The sequence below is a fragment of the Nuphar pumila genome, chromosome 4, assembly GCF_984573655.1.
Source record: "Nuphar pumila chromosome 4, dmNupPumi1.hap1.1, whole genome shotgun sequence".
Classification (NCBI taxonomy): Eukaryota; Viridiplantae; Streptophyta; class Magnoliopsida; order Nymphaeales; family Nymphaeaceae; genus Nuphar; species Nuphar pumila.
Genome location: NC_143252.1, coordinates 137,770,281 through 137,792,873, shown reverse-complemented (window position 1 = coordinate 137,792,873; position 22,593 = coordinate 137,770,281). Strand labels below are relative to the sequence as shown.

At 36.8% G+C, this 22,593-nt stretch overlaps 1 protein-coding gene across 3 annotated transcripts in view; it reads left to right on the top strand.

Moving 5' to 3' along the window:
* Nucleotides 1-220: 220 nt before the first annotated feature.
* LOC149841234 (putative LRR receptor-like serine/threonine-protein kinase At1g67720) overlaps nt 221-22,593 on the top strand; it is an 84,369-nt gene continuing 61,996 nt past the window's right edge. Inside the window, exons 1-2 of one of the 3 annotated variants that reach the window (XM_090003706.1) lie at nt 221-420; nt 5,115-5,541. In XM_090003706.1, coding sequence (XP_089859832.1) covers nt 5,466-5,541 — 76 coding nt within the window. In that variant the 5' untranslated portion in view covers nt 221-420; nt 5,115-5,465. Of the gene's footprint in view, nt 421-5,040; nt 5,542-22,593 lie in introns of all 3 variants that reach the window. The other 2 variants (XM_090003708.1, XM_090003707.1) reach the window with 2 other exon arrangements.

Below are 22,593 nucleotides of genomic sequence, written 5' to 3'. Positions count from 1 at the left end.
TAAAAAAAATTACACGAAAATAACGTGTCTCGTATATTTTTATCCGTGTTCTTGTGACATGGACAATAGAATTGAAGGAGAACAAGGTACGGTGAGTGGCATTTATGTTGTTGAAGAAAGTACGAGGCTATAACCTTGTGCGATGACGAGCGACATGTTTGACGAAATATCCCAACACTTGGTTTTACATTTTCTCTCCTTTGAGGTTGAATGGAATCTCTATAATCAAAAGGTGTAAGTGAAGAGGACTACTTTCTCTCTCGTTCTCTCGTGATCGTCTTTAGTCTCTTCTTCTTTCCCTTCCCCTGGTAAATATCTACCCAAAAAACAGGAAGGGGTTGGGCCTACTATCGTGCTCTCGCCTCTCTTAAGGAGGTCATACACAGTCCGCCTCTCCTCGCCGCCGAGCTCCACCGATTGGTGCGTCTCTCTCTCTCTCTCTCTCTCTTTTCTCTGGCTGGGGCAAAATGGAAGCCTCACTCTCTCTCTGTGCGAGGGTTCCAAGGAACCCAGAGAGGAAGAAACGAGACTCTCTCTCTCTCTCTATATATATATATATATATATATCTGTGCTATCGTCCACCTCTTCTTCCTCCTCCCTCTCTCGTCGTCTTCTGCGACGGTCCAGTCGGGATGGAGATTTCGTTCTGGGGACTGTCACCCTCTCCGTCTTCCAACATCATCAAACACAAGATAAAAACTTCATGTGTTTGTCTCCAAAGAAGAATTTCTCCCCGGCAATCAAACACACCCTAAAAACATGAACTCCGTGTTGTTCTTATTCTTTTCTCTTCCTGTTTATTGTGCCGTGAGCGAAAATTGCTTCGTTTCTCGAATGCCAAAGAGTGGAATATGATCTAAATTGATGTACTAAATACGATATCTGCAGTAAACAAGATGGACGATGCATCTTAATTGTTGGAGAGTTTTTTACAGTTGGTAAGGTGATTTCAAATAATGGTCCAGTATGTTCTGCTAAAAAAAAAGTCACGAGTGTGAGTCGAAGAAATCCCAATTGAATGCTTGCTACCATTCCATTAGTGAAGTACTTCTTTGCATACTGATCATGATGGAGTATGAGAAAGATTAACATAACAGTAATAGAATAACACCCAAATCCAATGTGCAAAGATCTAGGGAGTGAAACTTGTACCATTCAAAATTAATGTGGGATGCCTGAACCAATAATATTTATTGTAAAATTGTTGTTCAAAGCCATTGTACAATGTGAAAGCTTTTCCACAATGATTTTGTTGTCTTCGTTATACATGAAACATTATATTCAACTTCTCTCGACAGAATTGATGTCTTCTTCATATAAGGATGTCAGGAAATAAGCTAGGGGACATACTTCCTTGAGTTTAGGGGCTAGCAAGCAGAAAACCACATGTCATAGGTGTAGCACAGATATCTATTTCCGTGCCTGTCTTGGTCAGAGTCTAGTGATTCATATTTTCCAAGCATACAGGAGAGCTATAATATGCAAAAGAGCTTTGGAGATGCAGAACTCAACCGACTTATCATCTACAGCATTACTGGAGGAACAGGAGTGAGTTAAATGAGTAGCTGATGTCTGGCAGCTGTAGAGGATGAAACATAGTGACTGACCGCAAAAATGTTTGAGCATGAAGCAACTAAGAACGTGTCACTTGCATCACAGAAGGAAAATTTTGGAAAATCCTACAAAAATGTAACAAAAGAAAAAAGAAAAGGTAATGAAATGAAATTAATGGTACTTCACATCTTAGGACTACTCAGAACAATCAACAGAATCTCCGTGATAAATTTGTATTTATTGATATTTTTAAGGTATCGAAATATTTGAATAACTTTTCTGTTTTAGGAAATTTTTTTGGTATGCAATGTTATTTCTGGATTAATAATATGCACAGTATGTCACTGATCTGGTTTGAACCATGGTCTTCACAATTTTATGCCTTTTCATATAAGGGCACATTTGATGCCTCGGGGAAGTTTTGCTGCTGGGGAACTTCCTCCGAGGGAAAAGTTGAGAGAGTGTCCTCGCAACTTCCCCTGGTGAAAGAGGGGGGTGGGGAGTTTACCTGTGTTTGACGCCCTTATAGTCAAGTAAAATTTAGTTCCAAGTCCTTATATGTATGGAAACTCTATGGTTCCGTCTGGATGATACCAAGACCGTAGGGCTGTCAACGAGTACACTTTGTACGGAGTACCCGACCCGATTTTCTGGGTATGGCAGGGAAAGTGCTGACTTGAATAATACTCGGGTCGACCAAACCCGACCTGAGCAATATGCAAGCCGGGTTTGGGTCATGATTTTCGCTGGGTACCCGACCCAACCTAACTCGAGTATTATTTATATATATTTTAATAAAAATAAAATTTTAAAATATGCGGGTCTGAGTATGGGATTCTATTTTCGTGACCCGATATAACCTGAACTCAAACCCGAATCTGGTTAATACTTATACGGGTGCATCCGGGTTAACCCTGACTCAACCTGTTGACAGCCCTACAAGACCGGGTTAAAAACCTGGTTTCACTAAACCTAGTTTTGGGTCAAACCTGGGTGAAACCCAGTTTACGAAAAACTAGGTCAGTAAGACAGGCCACGAGAGAAAGAAAAAGTGGAGGTCACTCGACTAGCTCTAGCCATTTGACTGTGCGGAACTTCTCATTCTCCATTGGAATGTTTGGAGCATGAAGCATTTGATGCCATCTCCAATGTGTGTGTGTGTTGATGCTTTTGAGATTCAATTAATGTTAGGGTGGTTGGTGGTGTGTGCTCTGTGTGATTATCTTTTAAAATGTTTCTCTAGTTCTAGAGGAATGACAAGTTAGATCTTGAATATGTATCATGTTAATTGTGTAAAGAATCAAATCGCCTTCAATCATGAACCAAAGTGTTCATCAATATCAAGTGAACAACACACAAGTGTTCTCTAAGGAACACACTCACAAATCTCACTAAGGGGTACACACAAGAAGACTCACAATATAAAGAATAATATTTTATTGAAACATAATAAGTATGCAAAATGCATACCTTACAAAGAGGGGAAGATCCTTATATATATACAAGAGAGGAGAGTAGAGAGGGGAAGGAAGACCAAAAGAAAGAGAGAGACCACTCCCAACGGCTAGATTTCTAGCTGTTGGGAGCAGGGTTACCGGAAGCGCCTAGCTAAAAGGGGAAGCGCGAAACGTCGCGCTTCCGAAGCGTGGGGGGAAGCGTCCCCCTTTTTTGGGAAGCGCACTTCCCTTTAATGGGGGACGCGTTTCCCTTTAATGGGGGACGCACTTCCCTTTAATGGGAAGCGCGCTTCCCATCACGCTTCCCCCTCGCTTCCCCTGTTTTTTTTTTTTTATTTTTTTTGTATTTTTTATTTTTATTTTTTTCGCTTCCCCCTCGCTTCCGAGACGCTTCCTAGGTCGCTTCCGAGACGCTTCCTAGGTCGCTTCCGAGACACTTCCCGAATCGGTCCTAAGTGGTCCCACGCTTCCCCGCTTCCTAAAATTTTGAAAGTGCCTCGCTTCCCGCTTCCCGCTCCCGCTTCCTCAACTGGCAACCATGGTTGAGAGAGTCCAACGGATATAAATCTATCCGTTGGGGGGCTTAGTCAACCTAGTTTGACTCAGAGTTACCGGAAGCTTCTTAGATAGGTTGGAAGCTCACTTCCCAAAAACTTGCTTCGGAAGCACGATACTCCATGCTTCCAAAGCTTGATGAAAACCTCAATTCCCCCACACTTCATTTATTATTCTTATATGTTCTCTTACTCAACTTTTCATGTTTTTTATGTGTTTTCTCTCTCTTGTCACTAACTTCCATGTGCTTTCTCTAAAGTGGTAGTCATCATTTTTAGATTTTGTTAAAAATTTAATTCTTACACTAGAAAATCATGACATTTAATATTAGTCACTTTTATTTTAGTTTTTATTTGTGTTTCATTTTTATTCCCATTCAATTCTTATATATATATATTTTGTTCCTCGCTTCCCGCTTCTTATACATTTTAAAATGCATCGCTTCTCGCTTCCGCTTCCCGTATCATTTCCCGCTTCCGCTTTCTAGTCTGGCAACCTTGGTTTGACTAAGTAAAAAACAACCACAAATTAAATAAAAGTAAAAGAAGAAAAAGTATATATATTATATATATGTACATATATACATATACATATGTATATACATATTATTGTATAAACATATATATATATATATATGTATAATATATATATATATATATATATGTACAATTTAACAAATTGTAGAAGATTTTGTTGCTTCATTAGGTGCAGGACATTGACCTCAACTGAGTGAATTCACAGGACAAACTTTGGGCCACCAATTTGGGGAGCTTCCATTTTTTGAGCATTGGAATTTCACGAGTTGGTGGGGGAATGAGAGCAATAGGGAAGATGGTGTAGTATTTGGGTTGGGATTGTGGATGTTCTTATTTTGTTTCTTTTTTATGTCTTGTAGGGGCTTGGTGTTCTTTTTTATTCTTGTTTCAATGTTGGTTTTTATGCGTGTGGTGAGAGAATTGTGAAGTTGAAGTTTTGGATTGGGTAAATCTGCAGAGGATGCTTTCTTCAACAGTAGTGTTTTACCTCAGTTTCACAGGCATTTGTTTTCTACAACTTTCTATAAGTGATGCAGTTTGTGCCTTCTTGATAATTTGTTTCAAGATTATGTTAGTGTGTTTATTTTCTTTACTCATTTTGCAAAATGGTAGCTCTCACTTATACCTAGGCATAGAGCAAAAGCAGGTCAGATCTTGTCCTGTTTATTGCTGATATATGGAGAAGTCTTGTAACTGATGTTGATTTTATACATTTCCCTGAAAATTATTTGCCCCTTGTTCTGCTACAGATGCTTGCCCTTAATCTTTATTTTTGTCTTCTCAGAAGATGTGTCTATTTGTACTTCTTTGTCAACAATTTCATGGGTTCTTTCCTTTGAAAAAGTTTGACGTGATTTTTGCACAACTTTCACATTACAAATTCTGTTTTTTCTTTCTTTGGCTGCAAATTTTCCAGAGCTTTTACTTTGCATGTCAGGTTCTAAGTATGATGATTATTGAACTTATCATTAGCAAATTAGTTGACATGGTAGTTTTCATTCTCAACTCTAGAGTCAGAAAACCACTTTGCTGGAATTAAAGGATTTCATGGAATTCTAGAGAGGTACCATATTCCCAGCCATGAGACAAACGGCAAACAGGCAGGAGAAAGTGGGAAGTTGGACAAGGGCATTGAAGGAGATCAAGTTGTACACTGAGTGGCACTTATGTCATTGAAGAAAGTACGCGGCAATAATCATCTGTGATGACACTCAACATCTTTGATGAAATATTCCAACATTCCATTTTGCTTTTCCACCCTGTTTGAGATTGAATGGAAAATCTATAATCACAAGGTGTCGTCAGTGAAAAGGACTCTACTTCCCCCCCCCCCCCCCCACCCCCCACCCACCTTTCTCTCCCATGGATGTCTATCATCTCCTCTTCCTTCTTCTATCCTGGTTCTTGACTTACTTCACTACAGATGCTCAGTTGCCTGGTAACAGCGTCTCTTCCCTTTTCTTTTACTTTTTTGCTTTGTATATTACTTCTGTTCTTTTTTTTGTACACCATCTTCAATTTTCTCTGTGATGTCTTTCTTTTCTTAGTTTCATAATCACTTGTATGATGAAGTTTTTGAATTAGTTCTGGTTGATGTAACTAAAAGCATGAACTTTGTTTTGTCCTTATCCTTTTCTTTTCCTCTTTACTGTGCCATGAGCAATTTTTTTTTGTTTCTCGGATGCCAAATAGTGATGTCTGCATTAAACAAGATGGACGATGCATCTTAATTGTTGGAGAGGTTTCACAGTTGGAAGGTGAATTCAAATAATGGTTCAGTATGTTCTACTAAAAAAAAGGTCGAGTATGAGTAGAAATCCCAATTGAATGCTTGCTACTATTCCATTGGTGAAGTATTATTTTGCATACTGAAGATGATGGAGTATGACAAAGATTAACATAACAGTAATAGAATACAGTTAGTAAGGTGAATTCAATTCTGTCGATAGAAGTTTAATATAATATTTATTGTAAACTTGTTCAAAGCCATTATACAATGTGAAGGCTTTTCAATGATTTTATTGACTTGGTTATACATGAAACATTATATTCAACTTCTATCGACAGAATTGATGTCTTCTTCATATAAGGATGTCAGGAAATAAGCTAGGGACATACTTCCTTGAGTTAAAGGGGCTACCAGCCAGAAAAGCACGTCATAGGTGTAGCACTGATATCTATCTCCATGCCTATCGTGGTCAGAGTCTAGAGATTCATATTTCCCAAGCATATATGAGAGCTATTATATGCAAAAGAGCTCTGGAGATGCAGAACTCAACCCACTTAGCAATTTAGCATCTACAACATTACTGGAGGAGCCGCGATGACTTAAATGAGTAGCCGATGTCTGGCAGCTATAGAGGATGAAACATAGTGACAGACCACAAAAATGTTTGAGCATGAAGCAACTAAGAACATGTCTCTTTCCTCGCAGAACGAAAATTTTGGAAAATCCTACAAAAATGTGACAAAATAAAAAAGCAAAGGTACGAAAAAGAAATTAATGGTACTTCACATCTTAGGAGAATACTCAGAAAATTCGGTAGAAACTCTGTGGTAAGTTTTAATTAAGTGATATTTTTAAGGTATCAAAATATTTGAAAAACTTTTCTATTTTTAGGAAAAAAATTTTGTATGCAATGTTATTTCTGAAATGAAATGGGGATCTTCGAAACACGAGCTTTGATTAACAAGAGCAAGTGTCAAGAATGACACTAAAGCATAACCCTTAAAAAGGGTATAACTGGAAACAAAATAAAAATAAAAATGTATTCTTTATTGATATGAAAAACCAATTGCTTAAGAAGCATTGGAGTGAAATACAAGAGGGGCTGCACCCCTTTATATACACAGCTGAAAGAGGACTCAATAGAGCTGTTGGGCACAGTCCAACAGCTCTATTTAGAGCTGTTGGAATGTGTCAGTCCAACAACTCTATTGCTAGTCAAGTCTGGACAGGACTTGACTAGCAACAGTCATTCTAGTTCAAACTGAACTAGATGACATAAAGACAAAAAATAAAAATAAAGGAAAAAAAATACAGAAAAGAAAGAAATTAAAAATGTATTTATATATATATAATAATATAATATTATTATATATACATATATGTACAGTTTTACATTTTAACACTCCCCCTCAAACTTACGGTACAATGAGCGAAAGTTTGTCTAAGAGAAAGTGAAATCGGGGAGCAGCGAGAGGCTTTGTAAAGAGGTCTGCTAACTGATATTCTGAAGTGACATATGGCAGATCAATTATCCCGTGTAGATATTCCTCTCTGACGTAGTGACAATCCATTTCGATGTGTTTGGTGCGTTCGTGGAATGTTCTGTTACTGGCAATGTAGATCGCACTTTTGTTGTCACAACACATTTGTGAAGCCTTTGTTGCTTCAACTCCCATGTCAGCAAGCAGTCGTCGGAGCCAAACTACTTCCATGGTCGTGGTTGCCATGGCTCTGTATTCAGCTTCGGTGGATGAGAGAGATACCTTCTGCTGCTTTTTACACCTCCACGAGATTAATGATTCCCCTAAAAAGACACAAAAGCCAGTGGTTGAGTGTCTGTTATTGGGATCACCTCCCCAATCAGCATCATTATATGCAATTAAATCAAGAGAAGAGGAGGAAGATAAGAAAAGTCCTCGTGAAAGAGAGGACTTGATGTATCTGATAATACGCATGACTGCTCCCATATGAACAGAAGTAGGAGCATGTTGAAATTGACTTGCTGTATGAACAACATGTGCTATATCTGGTCTGGTAATGGATAGATAGGAAAGTGCCCCGACAAGCTGTCTGTAAGGAGTAGGGTCTGCAAGAAGTTCTCCATCATCAATCTTCATTTTAACATTAACAACTTCTGGAGTGTCAACTTTCTTATCATCAGTAATACCAGACCTGAAAACAATATCAAAAGCAAATTTAGTCTGAGATAATAAATATCCTCTAGGAGAATAAGCAACTTCAATGCCTAAAAAATATCTCAACAAGCCCAAATCAGTCATTTCAAAATGAGATTTAAGAAGTGTTTTGATTGTTTCAACTCCCTGTTTATCGCTTCCGGTGATGATCATATCATCCACATAGAGAAGAAGCACAATGATCCCTGCATCAGAATTCTTAATAAACAAAGCAGTGTCAGTCAAACAGAATTGAAAACCAATATCAATCATAACACGACTAAACCTATCATACCAAGCTTTTGGTGCTTGTTTAAGTCCATAAAGAGCTTTTTCTAAGCGAAGGACTTTACCCTTAGGAATACTTAGACCAGGAGGGGGTTCCATATATACTTCTTCAACTAGCTTTCCATTTAAAAAAGCATTTTTGACATCCATTTGAAAAATAGACCATTTTTTGATAGAAGCTAAGGCAATTAAGGTTCGGACAGTAGTCATACGAGCCACCGGAGCAAAGGTTTCTTCATAATCAATCCCATATTCTTGGGCATAACCTTTGGCTACTAAACGGGCTTTATATCTTTCAAGAGTACCATCACTCTTGGTTTTAATTTTATAAACCCATCGACATCCTATAGTTTTCTTCCCTGGAGAAAGATCTTGAATATTCCATGTAGAAGCCTTTTCAAGTGCATCTAATTCAACTTTCATGGCTTCTATCAATTTGATATCATTTTTTGCTTGAAAATATGTGGATGGTTCTTCATATGAGTGAATTAATGCAATAACTGCCCTATATGTGGGTGAGAAAGACTCGTATGATACAAACTTTTCTGGAGGCCTCGAGATTCGGGATGATTGTCTAGTTGGAATGTTAGAATATTTCTCAAGTGCACATGGAGTATTAGACTCTTGTCGCCTGGAATATTGAATACTAGTATCTCTATGAACTTCTTCATTTTCAACATTAAGATCAATAATTCTTGGATCATCATCAAAGTTACAATCAAGGTCATATTCATCAGATGTTGATGTTAGATCTAGCAAAAAGGAGTACTCAGTGACGTCTTTTAATTTTCTAAAATCAAAGAAGCTCTCCTTTTCAAGAAAGGAAACATTTCTAGACACATATAGTTTATTATTTTTGAAGTCAAAACATCTATAACCTTTCTGGTTTTCAGCATATCCTAAAAAGGCACAGGGAATCGCACAAGGGGAAAGTTTATCATTTTTGTCAGTAAATATGAAACATTTGCACCCAAATATTCTTAATCTAGAGTAGTCTGGAGAAATGTTCATAAGTTTTTCAATGGGAGTGATATTTTGTAACGAAGAAGATGGCATCCTATTAATGAGATAGGTGGCAGTTAAGGCAGCTTCTGCCCAAAAGTCTTTAGGGACTTGATTTGCTATTAATAAAGTTCTAGTGGTTTCTATAATATGGCGATGTTTTCGTTCTGCCAGTCCATTTTGTTGAGGTGTATAAGGACAAGATCTTTGATGTGTGATGCCATGCAATTTAAGATAATTTTGAAAATCTGTGGATAAAAACTCTCCCCCTGAATCTGTGCGAAAAATAGTAATATCATTTTGAAATTTGTTTTTAACCATATTATGAAAAGTTTGAAAGTATGAAAATACTTCAGACTTATGTTTGAGAAAGTACATCCACGTATGTCGGGAGAAATCATCGACAAAAATAACATAGTAAACAAATCCTCCTTTAGAAATTACTGGTGCAGGACCCCAAACATCCGAGTGTATTAATTCAAGTGGTCTTGAAGAGAAAAAGGTTCTGTTTTGAAATGGTAATCTTTTCATTTTGCCGAGAATACAATCTTTACAATCAAATGATTCAGAGTTACAAAATTTCCCTAGATTTGGAAAATGTTGGATTTTGGCTATATGTGGGTGACCAAGTCTCTTATGCCACAGTTCCAACTCTATTTTTTGAATATTATAACAAAAAGCTTTCTTCGGCATTTCCAAAAACTCCATGTAATAGAGTCCTCCTTCTCTATGGCCTTCCCCAATCAGCTTGCCTGACTGGCGATCCTGTACCCAACAACCATGAGAAGAAAAAGAAATATTACACCCATAATCAGAAATTTGAGATACAGATAAAAGATTTAAATTTAATTTGGGAACATGTCTAATTTTTGGAATAAAAAAATTTTTTGTTTTATAAATTTTTTCAAAATCTCCTATTCCTTCTATTTCAAGAGAAGTCCCATCAGCAGTAAACACCTTTGACACACTTGTTTTATTTTTAACACATTTGGATAGACTTTGATTATTTGGGGTCATATGAAAAGATGCACCAGAGTCAAGAAGCCAAGAAATTTTACCTAAATCAGAAAAAGATGAGGCTGCTGCGCCGGTTGAAGCTTCAGATGAGGAAGAGGCACCTTTGATGAGAGGCTGAAGGATCTCCATTAGTTGGGCCAGGGAAACTGGTGCATCCTGATCTTTAGGCTCCGATCCAGCAATTGCAACTCTTTTTTCTCTCAGCTCCTTAAGTTTGGGACATTGTGGCCTGTAGTGTCCCGGTTCATGACAGTGATGACAAATAACTTTCTTCTTATCATAGTCACCATTTTGTCGGTTAAAGTGAGAAGTCCTATATGATCGAACATGATTCCCTGGTCTAGACACGGCTAAAACAGAATCATCTTCAATTTTTAAAGAACCTTTTCGGAGACGATTTTCTTCCATTGTTAACTCTTCAATAGTTTCAACAATAGAAAGAATTTTTCCCCGGTGAAGTAGGGCCGATTTAGTGGTTTCAAATTCCGGCCTTAATCCAGTGATAAACTGGTAAAAATGTTCAACATCGAGTTGTTTCTGACGAAGCTCGATGTCTTCGGCACAATGCCACTTTGGTTCTAAAAGGGAAAGTTCTTCCCAAAGTTCGGACAACCCATTGTAATATTCACGAATAGTTTTGTCTCCTTGTGTCATCATTCGAACTTTTTCTTGGAGGTTGCACACGTGTGCAATATCTTTAAGGGAATACATATTCTTAAGGTATTCCCATGCCTTATCGGCATGATCAAATTTGGCAAGACTTGAGCATTTTTTAATGTCAACGCTATTGATAAGCCATGACATTATCTTCGCATGAGATATTCTCCATTCTTTCCATTTCTTCTCGTATGAGGCAATAGCCTTGATTTTCTCTTCTTCCGATAGAGGGACGTCTTTATCTCCCTCCTTTTTAGTAAGAGATAGCTTAGGTTCCGAATCGGAACCATCCACAATCCCCCATAAGCCTTTTCCCCATATATGGTGCTTTATGATTGAAGCCCATGTTACATAGTTCGTATCGTTTAGTTTCATAGGCATGATGGTGACTTTATCATTGTCATCCATCGATTACAAGGAGAGAAAGAATAGGGATAGAAGAGAAACAAGAAGGAAAATGAGAAAGAAAGAAAAAAAAAACAATACAACAAGATGTGAAATCTTCTCCAATGAAGTGATAAAACACTTCTCTTCAAGTGGCGAACACTTTTGCAAACGGGCACGGAAACCGAGGCAGATTTTCCTCAAGATTTAGTACTTCCGCGGCTCTGATACCATGAAATGAAATGGGGATCTTCGAAACACGAGCTTTGATTAACAAGAGCAAGTGTCAAGAATGACACTAAAGCATAACCCTTAAAAAGGGTATAACTGGAAACAAAATAAAAATAAAAATGTATTCTTTATTGATATGAAAAACCAATTGCTTAAGAAGCATTGGAGTGAAATACAAGAGGGGCTGCACCCCTTTATATACACAGCTGAAAGAGGACTCAATAGAGCTGTTGGGCACAGTCCAACAGCTCTATTTAGAGTTGTTGGAATGTGTCAGTCCAACAGCTCTATTAAGAGCTGTTGGACTGTGTCAGTCCAACAACTCTATTGCTAGTCAAGTCTGGACAGGACTTGACTAGCAACAGTCATTCTAGTTGAAACTGAACTAGATGACATAAAGACAAAAAATAAAAATAAAGGAAAAAAAATACAGAAAAGAAAGAAATTAAAAATGTATTTATATATATATAATAATAATATAATATTATTATATATACATATATGTACAGTTTTACATTTTAACAATTTCTTGATTAATAGTATTCACGGTATATCACTGATCTGGTTTGAGCCATGGTCTTCACACTTTTATGCATTTTCATGTCATAGTCAAGTAAATTACTAAATTTTAGTTCCAACCCCTTATATGTATGGACACTCTATGTAGAAGTCTTCATCAAGTTGGTATCACAAGATAAGCTCAATGTGCTTTTTATCAACATGGAATCAACCAGTTGGACTTGTGAAATCCTATTATGTGTATTATTATGTTATATTGAAAGGGAATGTCAATCAACTGACCAGAAATACCATGAAGGAAGTCAAGAACATGTTAGAAGCAATGTAAAATCTCTACCATGTCTTAAAATTGATCAAGTTTGAATCTGAGATTGTCATGTCCTGGCATCTCTTGGCACAGGTTCACCATTACCAAAGGAAAATTATTCAAGTCTTATATATTATCTGGAAGGTGCTATTGGATTTGAAGCAAATTATAAAATAAGTAGTTACGATGTGTGGAGCTAAACACACAAACTCACACACACACACATCCTTCTTTAGGTTTCCTTTAGGGATGCCCATTAGGGTAAACACGGTGCTAGGAAAGAAACTGATCACTGTTGCATTCCTTGATTGACCCAGGAATTGTTCCCAGGCATCCTCAGTTAGGCTATTAGACAGACTTCCATATGTTCTCCTTGTAATGAAGTGGATCAAATCCGATGAATATGCAAGAACACACACCTCAATCAAGTGAGAACACTTGATTGAATAATCACACCACCCACACAAGGGTCAAATGAAAAAGTATATTGCATAGAAAACTCTCTTGAAAAAGAGATGAAATAATACAAAGGCCATGAAGCCTATTTATAATACAAGGGACTAAAGGGGGCAGCCAATATGGCTGTTGGGCTGCTCCCAACGGTCATATTTATGACTGTTGGGAGCAGCTCCAACAGTTATATTGGAGCGGCCCAACAGTAAAAAATAAAAAATTATAAAAAACAAAAAGTAAAAAGGTGAAAAAGGGTTGTCAGCCCCTAAACACCTATTACAGTGAAAAGACCAAAATGCCCTTATTGGGTATTTCGGTTACAATACATGTATATACATATTTTAACACCCCCTTCAAACTCATGGTGGAACAATCGAGAGTTTGCCAAGTAATAAGTGAAATCTTGGAGACGAAAGCGCTTTGGTGAAGAAGTCTGCTAATTGATATTCAGACAGAACATAGGGCAATGTGATGGTCTTTTTCAGGAATTCTTCACGAACGTAGTGACAATCCATCTCAATTTCGTCCTCTCATGAAATGTATGATTGCTTGCAATGCATACAACGCTCTTGTTGTCATTACATAATCTTGAAGGTTCTGCAATATGAACCCCCAAGTCTTCGAGAAGTTGTCTGAGCCACACTAACTCAGACGTAGTTGTCACTATGGTACAATACTCAACTTCAGTGGAGGAGAGTGACACCTTCTGCTGCTTTTTGCATCGCCATGAAATTAGGGAGTCACCTACAAATACATATAAACCAGTGGTTGAGCGTCTATCATTGGCATCCCCTTGTGAAGAATCCTTGCAAACAATAAAGTTTTCAAATAACTTGATACTTCAAATACTCAATACACAAAATAAATATACAGTGTTTATAAGATTTACACCACAAAAGAAGTGCAATAAATGCACTGTGTTTATAAGCTTTACACCAAAGAAAGTGCAATAAATGCAAAGTGTTTATAAGCTTAAGTAAACAACTCCTTAGTGTAATACATGCATACAATGGGCTCACATAGCCCTTATTTATAAGCATACTTAAGAGACGTTGGGCTATTCCCAACAGCTCTTATTAGAGACGTTGGGAATCAACCCAACATCTATCTTTTTAAAACTGTGTACACAGTCAGTGGCTGACTGTTGTACACTGTACACAGTCAACCACTGATTGTTTACAAAAACATTATATAAAAAAAAACAAAAATAAGAAATGGAAAAAATTACAAAAATAAGAAAAAATAAAAAGGAGGAATTACAATCATATTAAAAAACATGAATATGCGTAAAATATAGAAATGACTGAAATACCCCTACAACCAATACAAGAAAGAAATATATATTTTATATATACAAGTAGATGGATGCATGTACATATATATGAAATATATATATGTATATATATCTTCTTTTATATATAGAAAATATATATAGAAAATACATTGTCTTACAAATTACAATTTAACACCCCTCTCCAATCAGAATCAGAATATGCAATGACTTCTAGTGAGGAGGAGGATGATAAAAACAAACAAAGATTAATAATTTTTTAATATATCTAACAATTCTTATTACAACGCTCATATGCACTGTAGTGGGAGCATGCTGAAATTGACTAGCAGAATGAATAACATGAGATATATCAGGACGGATAATAGAAAGATAAGACAAAGCCCCAATCATTTGTCTATAGGGCATTGGATCTTGCAAGGGCTCTCCATCATCTTTCTTCATTTTGGCATTTATGACTTTCGGAGTATCGACCAATTTTTTATCTGAGAGTCCTGATCTTTCACTGATCTCCGCTGCGTATTTAGTCTGTGACAAAAAATAACCACGATGTGAGTAAGCAACTTCTATTCCAAGAAAGTATCGTAAAAAACCAAAATCTGTCATATCAAAGTTGACTTTAAGCATATCTTTGATATGGTTAACTCCCTGCTTATCATCTTTTGTGATTATCATATCATCTACGTAAAGAAGTAGGATCACCATTCCTGCATTAGAAGACTTAACAAACGATGCAGTGTCAGTAAAGCAAGATTTAAAATGAAGTTGTGTCATCATATTACTAAACCTATCATACCAAGCTTTGGGGGCTTGTTTCAAGCCATATAAGGCCTTACGTAATCGAAGAGTTTTTTTATGTGCTAAAACCAAGCCTGGTGGAGGATCCATGTACACCTTTTCATCTATATTACCATTTAAAAATGCAATTTTAACATCCATTTGAAATATAAGCCATTTCCTAATCGATGCTATAGCAATGAGAGTTCTAACTGTGGTCATTCGAGCGACTGAGGAAAATGTCTCATCATAGTCTATCTCATATTCTTGATTGTATCCTTTGGCAACTAACTTAACTTTATATCTTTCTAATGTTCTATCGTATTTGGTTTTTACCTTGTATACCTATCTGCATCTTGTAGTTTTTCTTCATTTAGGTAATGTTTGGATTTCTCAAGTTTTTGCTCTTTCTAATGCTTCTAACTCATTGTTCATGGCCTTAACCCATTCCTGATGATGTTTAGCCTCATGGTATGATTGAGGTTCAAAATACGAGTGAATGACCATTAGACACGATCTATACCTTAGTTCAACAGAATCATATGATACAAATCTACTAGGAGCTTTTGTAATTCTTATAGATTTTCTAAGGCTAGAAGAATCTTCTTGGTTTTGAGTGTATCTTTCTAGGGCACATGGTGGATGACCTTCGGTACATCGAGCATAGGTTTGTAAACTATGTCACATGGGTGCGAGTGCGGGTGAGGGGATTCAGCACTTCCAAAAAACCCGGGTGCGGGGGTGTGGCAGGGGCAAAAAATGTAATATATATATATATATATATATAAGGAGGGTCCGGGGGTTCCCCCCGAGGCGGGTCCCTATGACATAGTTTCATAGGGCAAATTTTTTATATATTTTTTATATTAAATTCTGTAGCCTATTTCATAGGGCAATTTTAAAAAAAAAACCCCAAAAAATGGACCAAAATAACCCTGGGTGCAGTCAACGCACCCAGGGTCGGGTTGACCACACCCGGTGCCGCACCCGCACCCGCGTCGACGCGGGTGTGGCACCCTGCTAGCCGAATCCCTGTGACATAGTTTGTAAATTATTGTGAGATAGGTCTATATCATCAAGATTCCTTCTCACATTCTCATTTGCCTCATGCATATCTTCACTTTCATGAATATTTTCACACTTATCATTGACTAGGTCAAAGAGGAACGAATAATCACAACTCTCTTGGATTTTTTCTTTGCTAAAACCGTTTTCATTTTCAAGGAATGTAACATTTCAAGAAACATACAATTTGTTTCTTTGAATGTCATAACACCTATATCCTTTTTGGTTTTTGCCATAGCTTAAAAACACACAAGTAATTGCTTTAGGAGAGAGTTTATCATTATTGTTGGTAAGAACAAAACACTTGCACTCGAAGACCCTCAACCTTTTGTAATCATGATACATTTTACAAAGTTTTTCAATAGGGGAAACATTTTCAATATTTTTTAAAGGCATTCTATTTATCAAATAGACCGTCGTAAGGGCGGCTTCGACCCAAAAATCTTTTGGAACATTTCTAGATACTAGAAGTGTTCTAGTGGTCTCAATAATGTGTTTGTGCTTTCTTTCGGCAAGTCCATTTTGTTGAGGAGTGTATGGACACGATTTTTTATGAACAATCTTATTTAGGTCAATATAATTTTCAAACTCCTGGAATCAGTTCTAAAGATTTGAATATTGGTTTTAAATTGATTCTTTATATAACTATAATTTTTTTTAAAACAATCAAATACTTCTGATTTGTGTTTTAGAAAGAATATCCAAGAGTATCTACAATAATCATCTACAAACACAACATAATAGAAAACACCTCCTTTGGACACGACCGTAGCCGGTCCCAATACATCCGAATGCACTAATTCAAATGGATTCTTAGTTATAAGGTGTCTTTGTCCAAAAGGTAAAGACTTCATTTTGCCAAGAATGCAATATTCATATACAAATTTTTTTTCTTTACAATTTGAAATAAATTAAAATAATTGTAATTTGGTCACACTAGGGTGTCATAGTCTTTTGTGCCAAATTTTTAAATCTTTTTTTTCCATAAAATTATAAAAAAATTGTTTTGGTAATTCAAGATTGTCTATGACATAGAGATCTCCTCTTCTATTGCCTCACCCAATCGGCTTCTCGGACTGGAAATCCTGTATTAGACAATCATTAGATGAAAAAACTATTTTGTAACCATAATTCGCAATTTGAGAAACCGATAAAAGATTTAAATTTAATTTTGGTACTACTCTAATGTTTGGTACGTGAAAGATATGTGTTTTTTGATAAATACCAAAACTTTTAATTTTCAAAGATGTGTCATCGGCAGTTGAAACACAAGAATCATTTGAATTAAACTTGCATTCGGTCAATATAGACTCATTAGGAGTCATATGAAATGAAACACCAAAGTCAAGGATCCAAGAGGTCTTACCATGGTTGTCACTTGTAGATATGGCCACTCCCGAATAAGAAGTAGCTTAAACTTTAAGCATAGGTTGTAGTGCCTCTATTAGTTGAGCTAAAGAGAGCGAGTCGATGCATTTAGAGTCGTCCATTTCACTCCTTTCAACCGAAGCCACTCTTTTGTCTTCTTTATGATCCTCCTTTCTTTTGGGGCAAAAAGGTTTGATGTATCCCAGTTCATAACAATGATAACAAATAATTTTTTCACTATTTTTAAAATCATGATCACCTCTCTTTTCATAGTTGTTGGGATTTCTACCATTCTCATTTCTTAAAAAATGAGGTGGTTTATAGCTCTTGGTATGATTTTCAGGCTTTGACATATCTAGCACGGATTCTTCGTCTTTAAAAGTGGATGACTTTTTCAATCTATTTTCTTCCATCGTTAATTCTTCAAGAGTTTTAACTATGGAAGGAACCCCTTCTCTATGAAGAATAGCGGATTTAGTTCCTTCAAATTCGGGCCTAAGCCCATTTATGAATTGATAAAAATGCTCTGCTTTGATTTGATTTTCGCGGAGTTCAACATCTTGTGGGCAATGCCACTTTGGTTCAAGAAGAGCCAATTCATCCCAAAGGAGAGAGATACAACATTGTAGTATTCTCTTATGCTCATTTCTTCTTGAGTCATGGTCCTTACTTTATTTTTGACATTACATATATGTGTGATATCCTTACGACTATACATGTCTTTAAGGTATTTTCATGCATCACTAGCGAAGTCAAACTTTGCCAAACTAGAACACTTTTGGATGTCCACACTATTGAGGAGCCATCCAATAATTTTGAATGACCCATCCTCCATTCCTTCCATCTTTTCTCATATTCGGAAACGGTTTTAGCCATTTCCTCTCCTTGAAGCGCAACTTCTTTTCCATTCTCGACTTTTGTAAGAATGAGTTTAGGGCCTTTAGGCTCCTTTTCGGTATCGTCAACCAATTTCCAAAGTCCATTTTCTCATATTTTATGTTTTACTATGGATGCCCGCGTCACATAGTTTGTGTCATTTAGGCTTATGGGAATGAGGACTATTATCTCCCTCTCATTCTCCATTTACAACAAGTGGATAGAGAGAGAGAGAGAAAAAAAGAAAGAGAACGAGGAAGAAAACATGACTTTTTTTTCGAAGTGGTTCGCTTCTCGATGCAACAATTCGTGATTTGTTGTATTTTGCCAAGCTCACGATCCTCCTCTTGATATTGTCATGATCTTCTCTAAAAATGGCTTTTGGAACACCCAAGCTCTGATACCATGTAATGAAGTGGATCGAATCCGATGAATATGCAAGAACAGACACCTCAATCAAGTGGGAACACTTGATTGAATAATCACACCACCCACACAAGGGTCAATTGAGAAAGTATATTGCATAGAAAACTCTCTTGAAAAAGAGATGAAATAATACAAATGCCATGAGGCCTATTTATAATACAAGAGGCTAAAGGGGGCAGCCAATATCGCTGTTGGGCTGCTCCCAACGGTTGGGAGCAGCTCCAACAGCTATATTGGAGCTGGCCCAACAGTAAAAAACAAAAAATTATAAAAAACAAAAAGTAAAAAGGTGAAAAAGGGTTGTCAGCCCCTAATAGGCTGACGCCTATTACAGTGAAAAGACCGAAATACCCTTGCTGGGTATTTCGGTTACAATATATATATATATATATATATATATATATATATATATATATATATATATATATATCACTCCTAACTGAAACTGAATTCCAGTAGCGGTTGATGGTACAAATGTAAATCTAATTCTTTAATGAAATATACAATTTGATGGCATTCTCAACCTTACACCTTAATCAGCAGTTGAGTCACTCTGATCTTGTCCCTGGGTGGGTTGTTTCAATAGCTTTAGTAGCATTATATTCCTCAACATTAACTGCTCTATCATGAATATCTGATAGATAAAATATCCACTTCTTGGCCTTTTGAACCAACAAAATTAAAATTTGCATTTCCTGGCCTATTGGACCAACAAAAATGCTTACTTATCCTCTAATCATAATTGCTATAAAGAATTCCTGCTCTTGGAGGTTAAACACTAATGTTTATGAAGCATGAAAAAGGATGTTAAGCAAGATAGAGAAGCTAAGTGCAAGAATCAGGTAAGTTTTTTTCATGAAGATGGCATTAGGGTATCTACATTATTGATAAGCCACACCATTAATTTTTAGTGTCCCATTCTCCATTCTTTTTACTTCTTTTCATACTCAGTCACCGCCTTTGTTTTCTCTTCTTCTTGGAGTTCATCTTTCCCTTATCAACTTTGATGAGAACTAGCTTAGGTTCTCTATCGGAACCATACACCAATTCTTATAAACCCTTTCTCCATATGCAGTGTTTCATAATAGAAGACCACATCATGTAATTTGTGTCATTGAGCTTGATGGGCACAATAATGACGATCTCTTTGTCCTCTATAGGTGAAAACCAAGAGAGAGAGAGAGAGAGAGAGAGAGAGAGAGAGAGAGAGAGAGAGAGAGAGCAATCACTTGAATCACCAATTCTTTGTAAGTTATGATCACACGAACTGCAACCTCTTCAAATGAGATGCTTTAAATCTTCAACTTCAAGAGTCAATAGCCTAATGACTTTGATACCATGTAATGGAATAGTCACCCATAAATGAAGGTCCACGAACATCAAGATCATGGGTACAATGCACACAAAGTCCTTCAAATCAAGCCACTAAGGGCACAAGAAAGTATCTCAAGAGAGCACACACAACACTCAAAAAATATTATTTTATTAAGGGCTCCAATGCACAACGAATGCATGAGAAACAAGGGGATAGAATCCCCAATATATACACCAAAGAGGGCTCCAATGCTCCTAATAGCTGTAAGAAAGTGAAAAATACGCTACAACAAATGTCTCTCAACAAGTTCTCACAAATACACCATAAGAACCACAAAGGTTCACAAAGAGAACTTAAGAATACACACAACCCGAAACGGGTATAAAAATGAAAAATAAACAATTTTATTGATTTGAGATAAAAACCCAAAACAAGAGTAGTCTTTACAAGGGGAATAGCCCCATATTTATAGAGAGGTAGAGAGAAGCCTTAAGAGCCGTTGGACTCTCCAACGGCTCTAATAGAGCTGTTGGGGAGTCCAACAGCTCTTTTTGGATTTACCTTTTTGACTTGGTAAAAAAGGTACCTTTTTGACTAGTCAAAAAGGTAAAGGCCAAATCAGTCCAATGATGGACTGGTTTGGCTAATTCTAGTTGTATTTTAACTAGAATTAATTAAACGAAAAATCCTAACTAGAAAGGAGATAAAACATTACATGTCTATGAGATTACATATGAGATATTATATGAGATTACATATTTTAACACTCCCCCTCAAACTTACGGTTGGATAACCGAAAGTTTGCCTAAGAGAAAGTGAAACCTAGGAGCAGCGAGATGCTTGGTGAAGAAATCGGCCAGCTGATATTCTGAAGCAACATAAGGAAGATTGATGGTGCCACGCAAAAATTCTTCTCGAACATAATGGCAATCTATTTCTATATGCTTGGTGTGTTCATGAAATGTCCGATTGCTTGCAATATAGATAGAGCTCTTGTTGTCACAACACAGATTTGATGCTTTTGGACTTTCAACTCCCATATCGGAAAGTAGACGTCGAAGCCAGACTAATTCCATAGTAGTTGTAGCCATTGCCCTATATTCAGTTTCAGTTGATGAGAGAGAGACCTTTTGTTGCTTCTTACATCGCCAAGACACCAAAGATTCTCCCAAAAAGACACAAAAACCTGTAGTTGAGTGACAGTCATTTGGATCACCACCCCAATCTGCATCAGTATAAGCAAGCAATTCTAAGTTAGAGGAAGCGGATAAAAATAATCCTCGAGAAATAGAATTTTTGATATATCTAATAATACGCAAAACTGCTCCCATATGAACAGAAGTTGGAGCATGTTGAAATTGACTGGCTGTATGGACCGCATGTGTAATGTCAGGTCTTGTGATAGATAGATACGATAGAGCCCCAACAAGTTGCCTATACGGAGTCGGATTCTCGAGTGGCTCTCCATCATTAATCTTCATTTTGACATTCACAATCTCAGGAGTATCAACATGTCTTTCATCTGAAATACCTGACCTGGCAACAATATCTAATGCAAACTTAGATTGAGTTAGCAAGTAACCTCTAGGTGAGTAGGCAACTTCTATACCAAGAAAATATTTCAAAAAACCCAAATCACTCATTTCAAAATGTGTTTTGAGAAATTTTTTAATATCATAAACTCCCTGTTTATCACTTCCAGTGATGATCATATCGTCAACATAGAGTAGAAGGATGATAATACCTGCATCAGAATTCTTAACAAACAAAGCTGTGTCAGTAAGACAAAATCGAAAACCAAAATCAAGCATAACCTTACTAAACTTATCATACCAAGCTTTTGGAGCTTGTTTGAGACCATATAAAGCCTTGTTTAGGCGAAGTGTTTTCCCTTTAGGTATATTCATTCCTGGTGGTGGGTCCATGTATACTTCTTCAGCTAAAGTTCCATTTAGAAAAGCATTTTTAACATCCATTTGAAAGATATGCAATCCCTTTATTGATGCAAGAGCTATTAAGATTCTAACAGTGGTCATTCTAGCTACTGGGCAAAGGTCTCTTCATAGTCTATTCCATATTCTTGGGAATAGCCTTTTGCCACCAACCGGGCCTTGAATCTTTCAAGAGTACCATTACTCTTGGTTTTCACCTTGTACACCCAGCGACAACCAATAGGTTTCTTGTTGTTTGGAGGATGGTCTTGAATGGTCCAAGTATTTGCTTTTTCTAAGGCTTCTAATTCGACTTTCATAGCCTTGACCCATTCTGGTTGATCCTTAGCTATATCATAACTGGGAGGTTCTTCATAGGAATGAATTAGAGCAATAAAGGCTTGATGTTTTGGTGAAAAAGACTGATATGACACAAACTTTGCAGGAACCCTCGAGATCCTAGTGGATTTTCTAGACGAAGAGGCAGATTCATGTTCCCTTGTGTATTTATCCAGGGCACACTGTCTTTCTAAATTTCCTCGTCTAGAGTATTGAATACAATCTTGACTATTTCTATGAGGATCAGAATCAATCACATCCATTTGATCATCTAGATCAATTTCTCTTACACTATCCTTTGGAACTAGATCTCATTTTCTAGAAATGATACATTCCTTGAA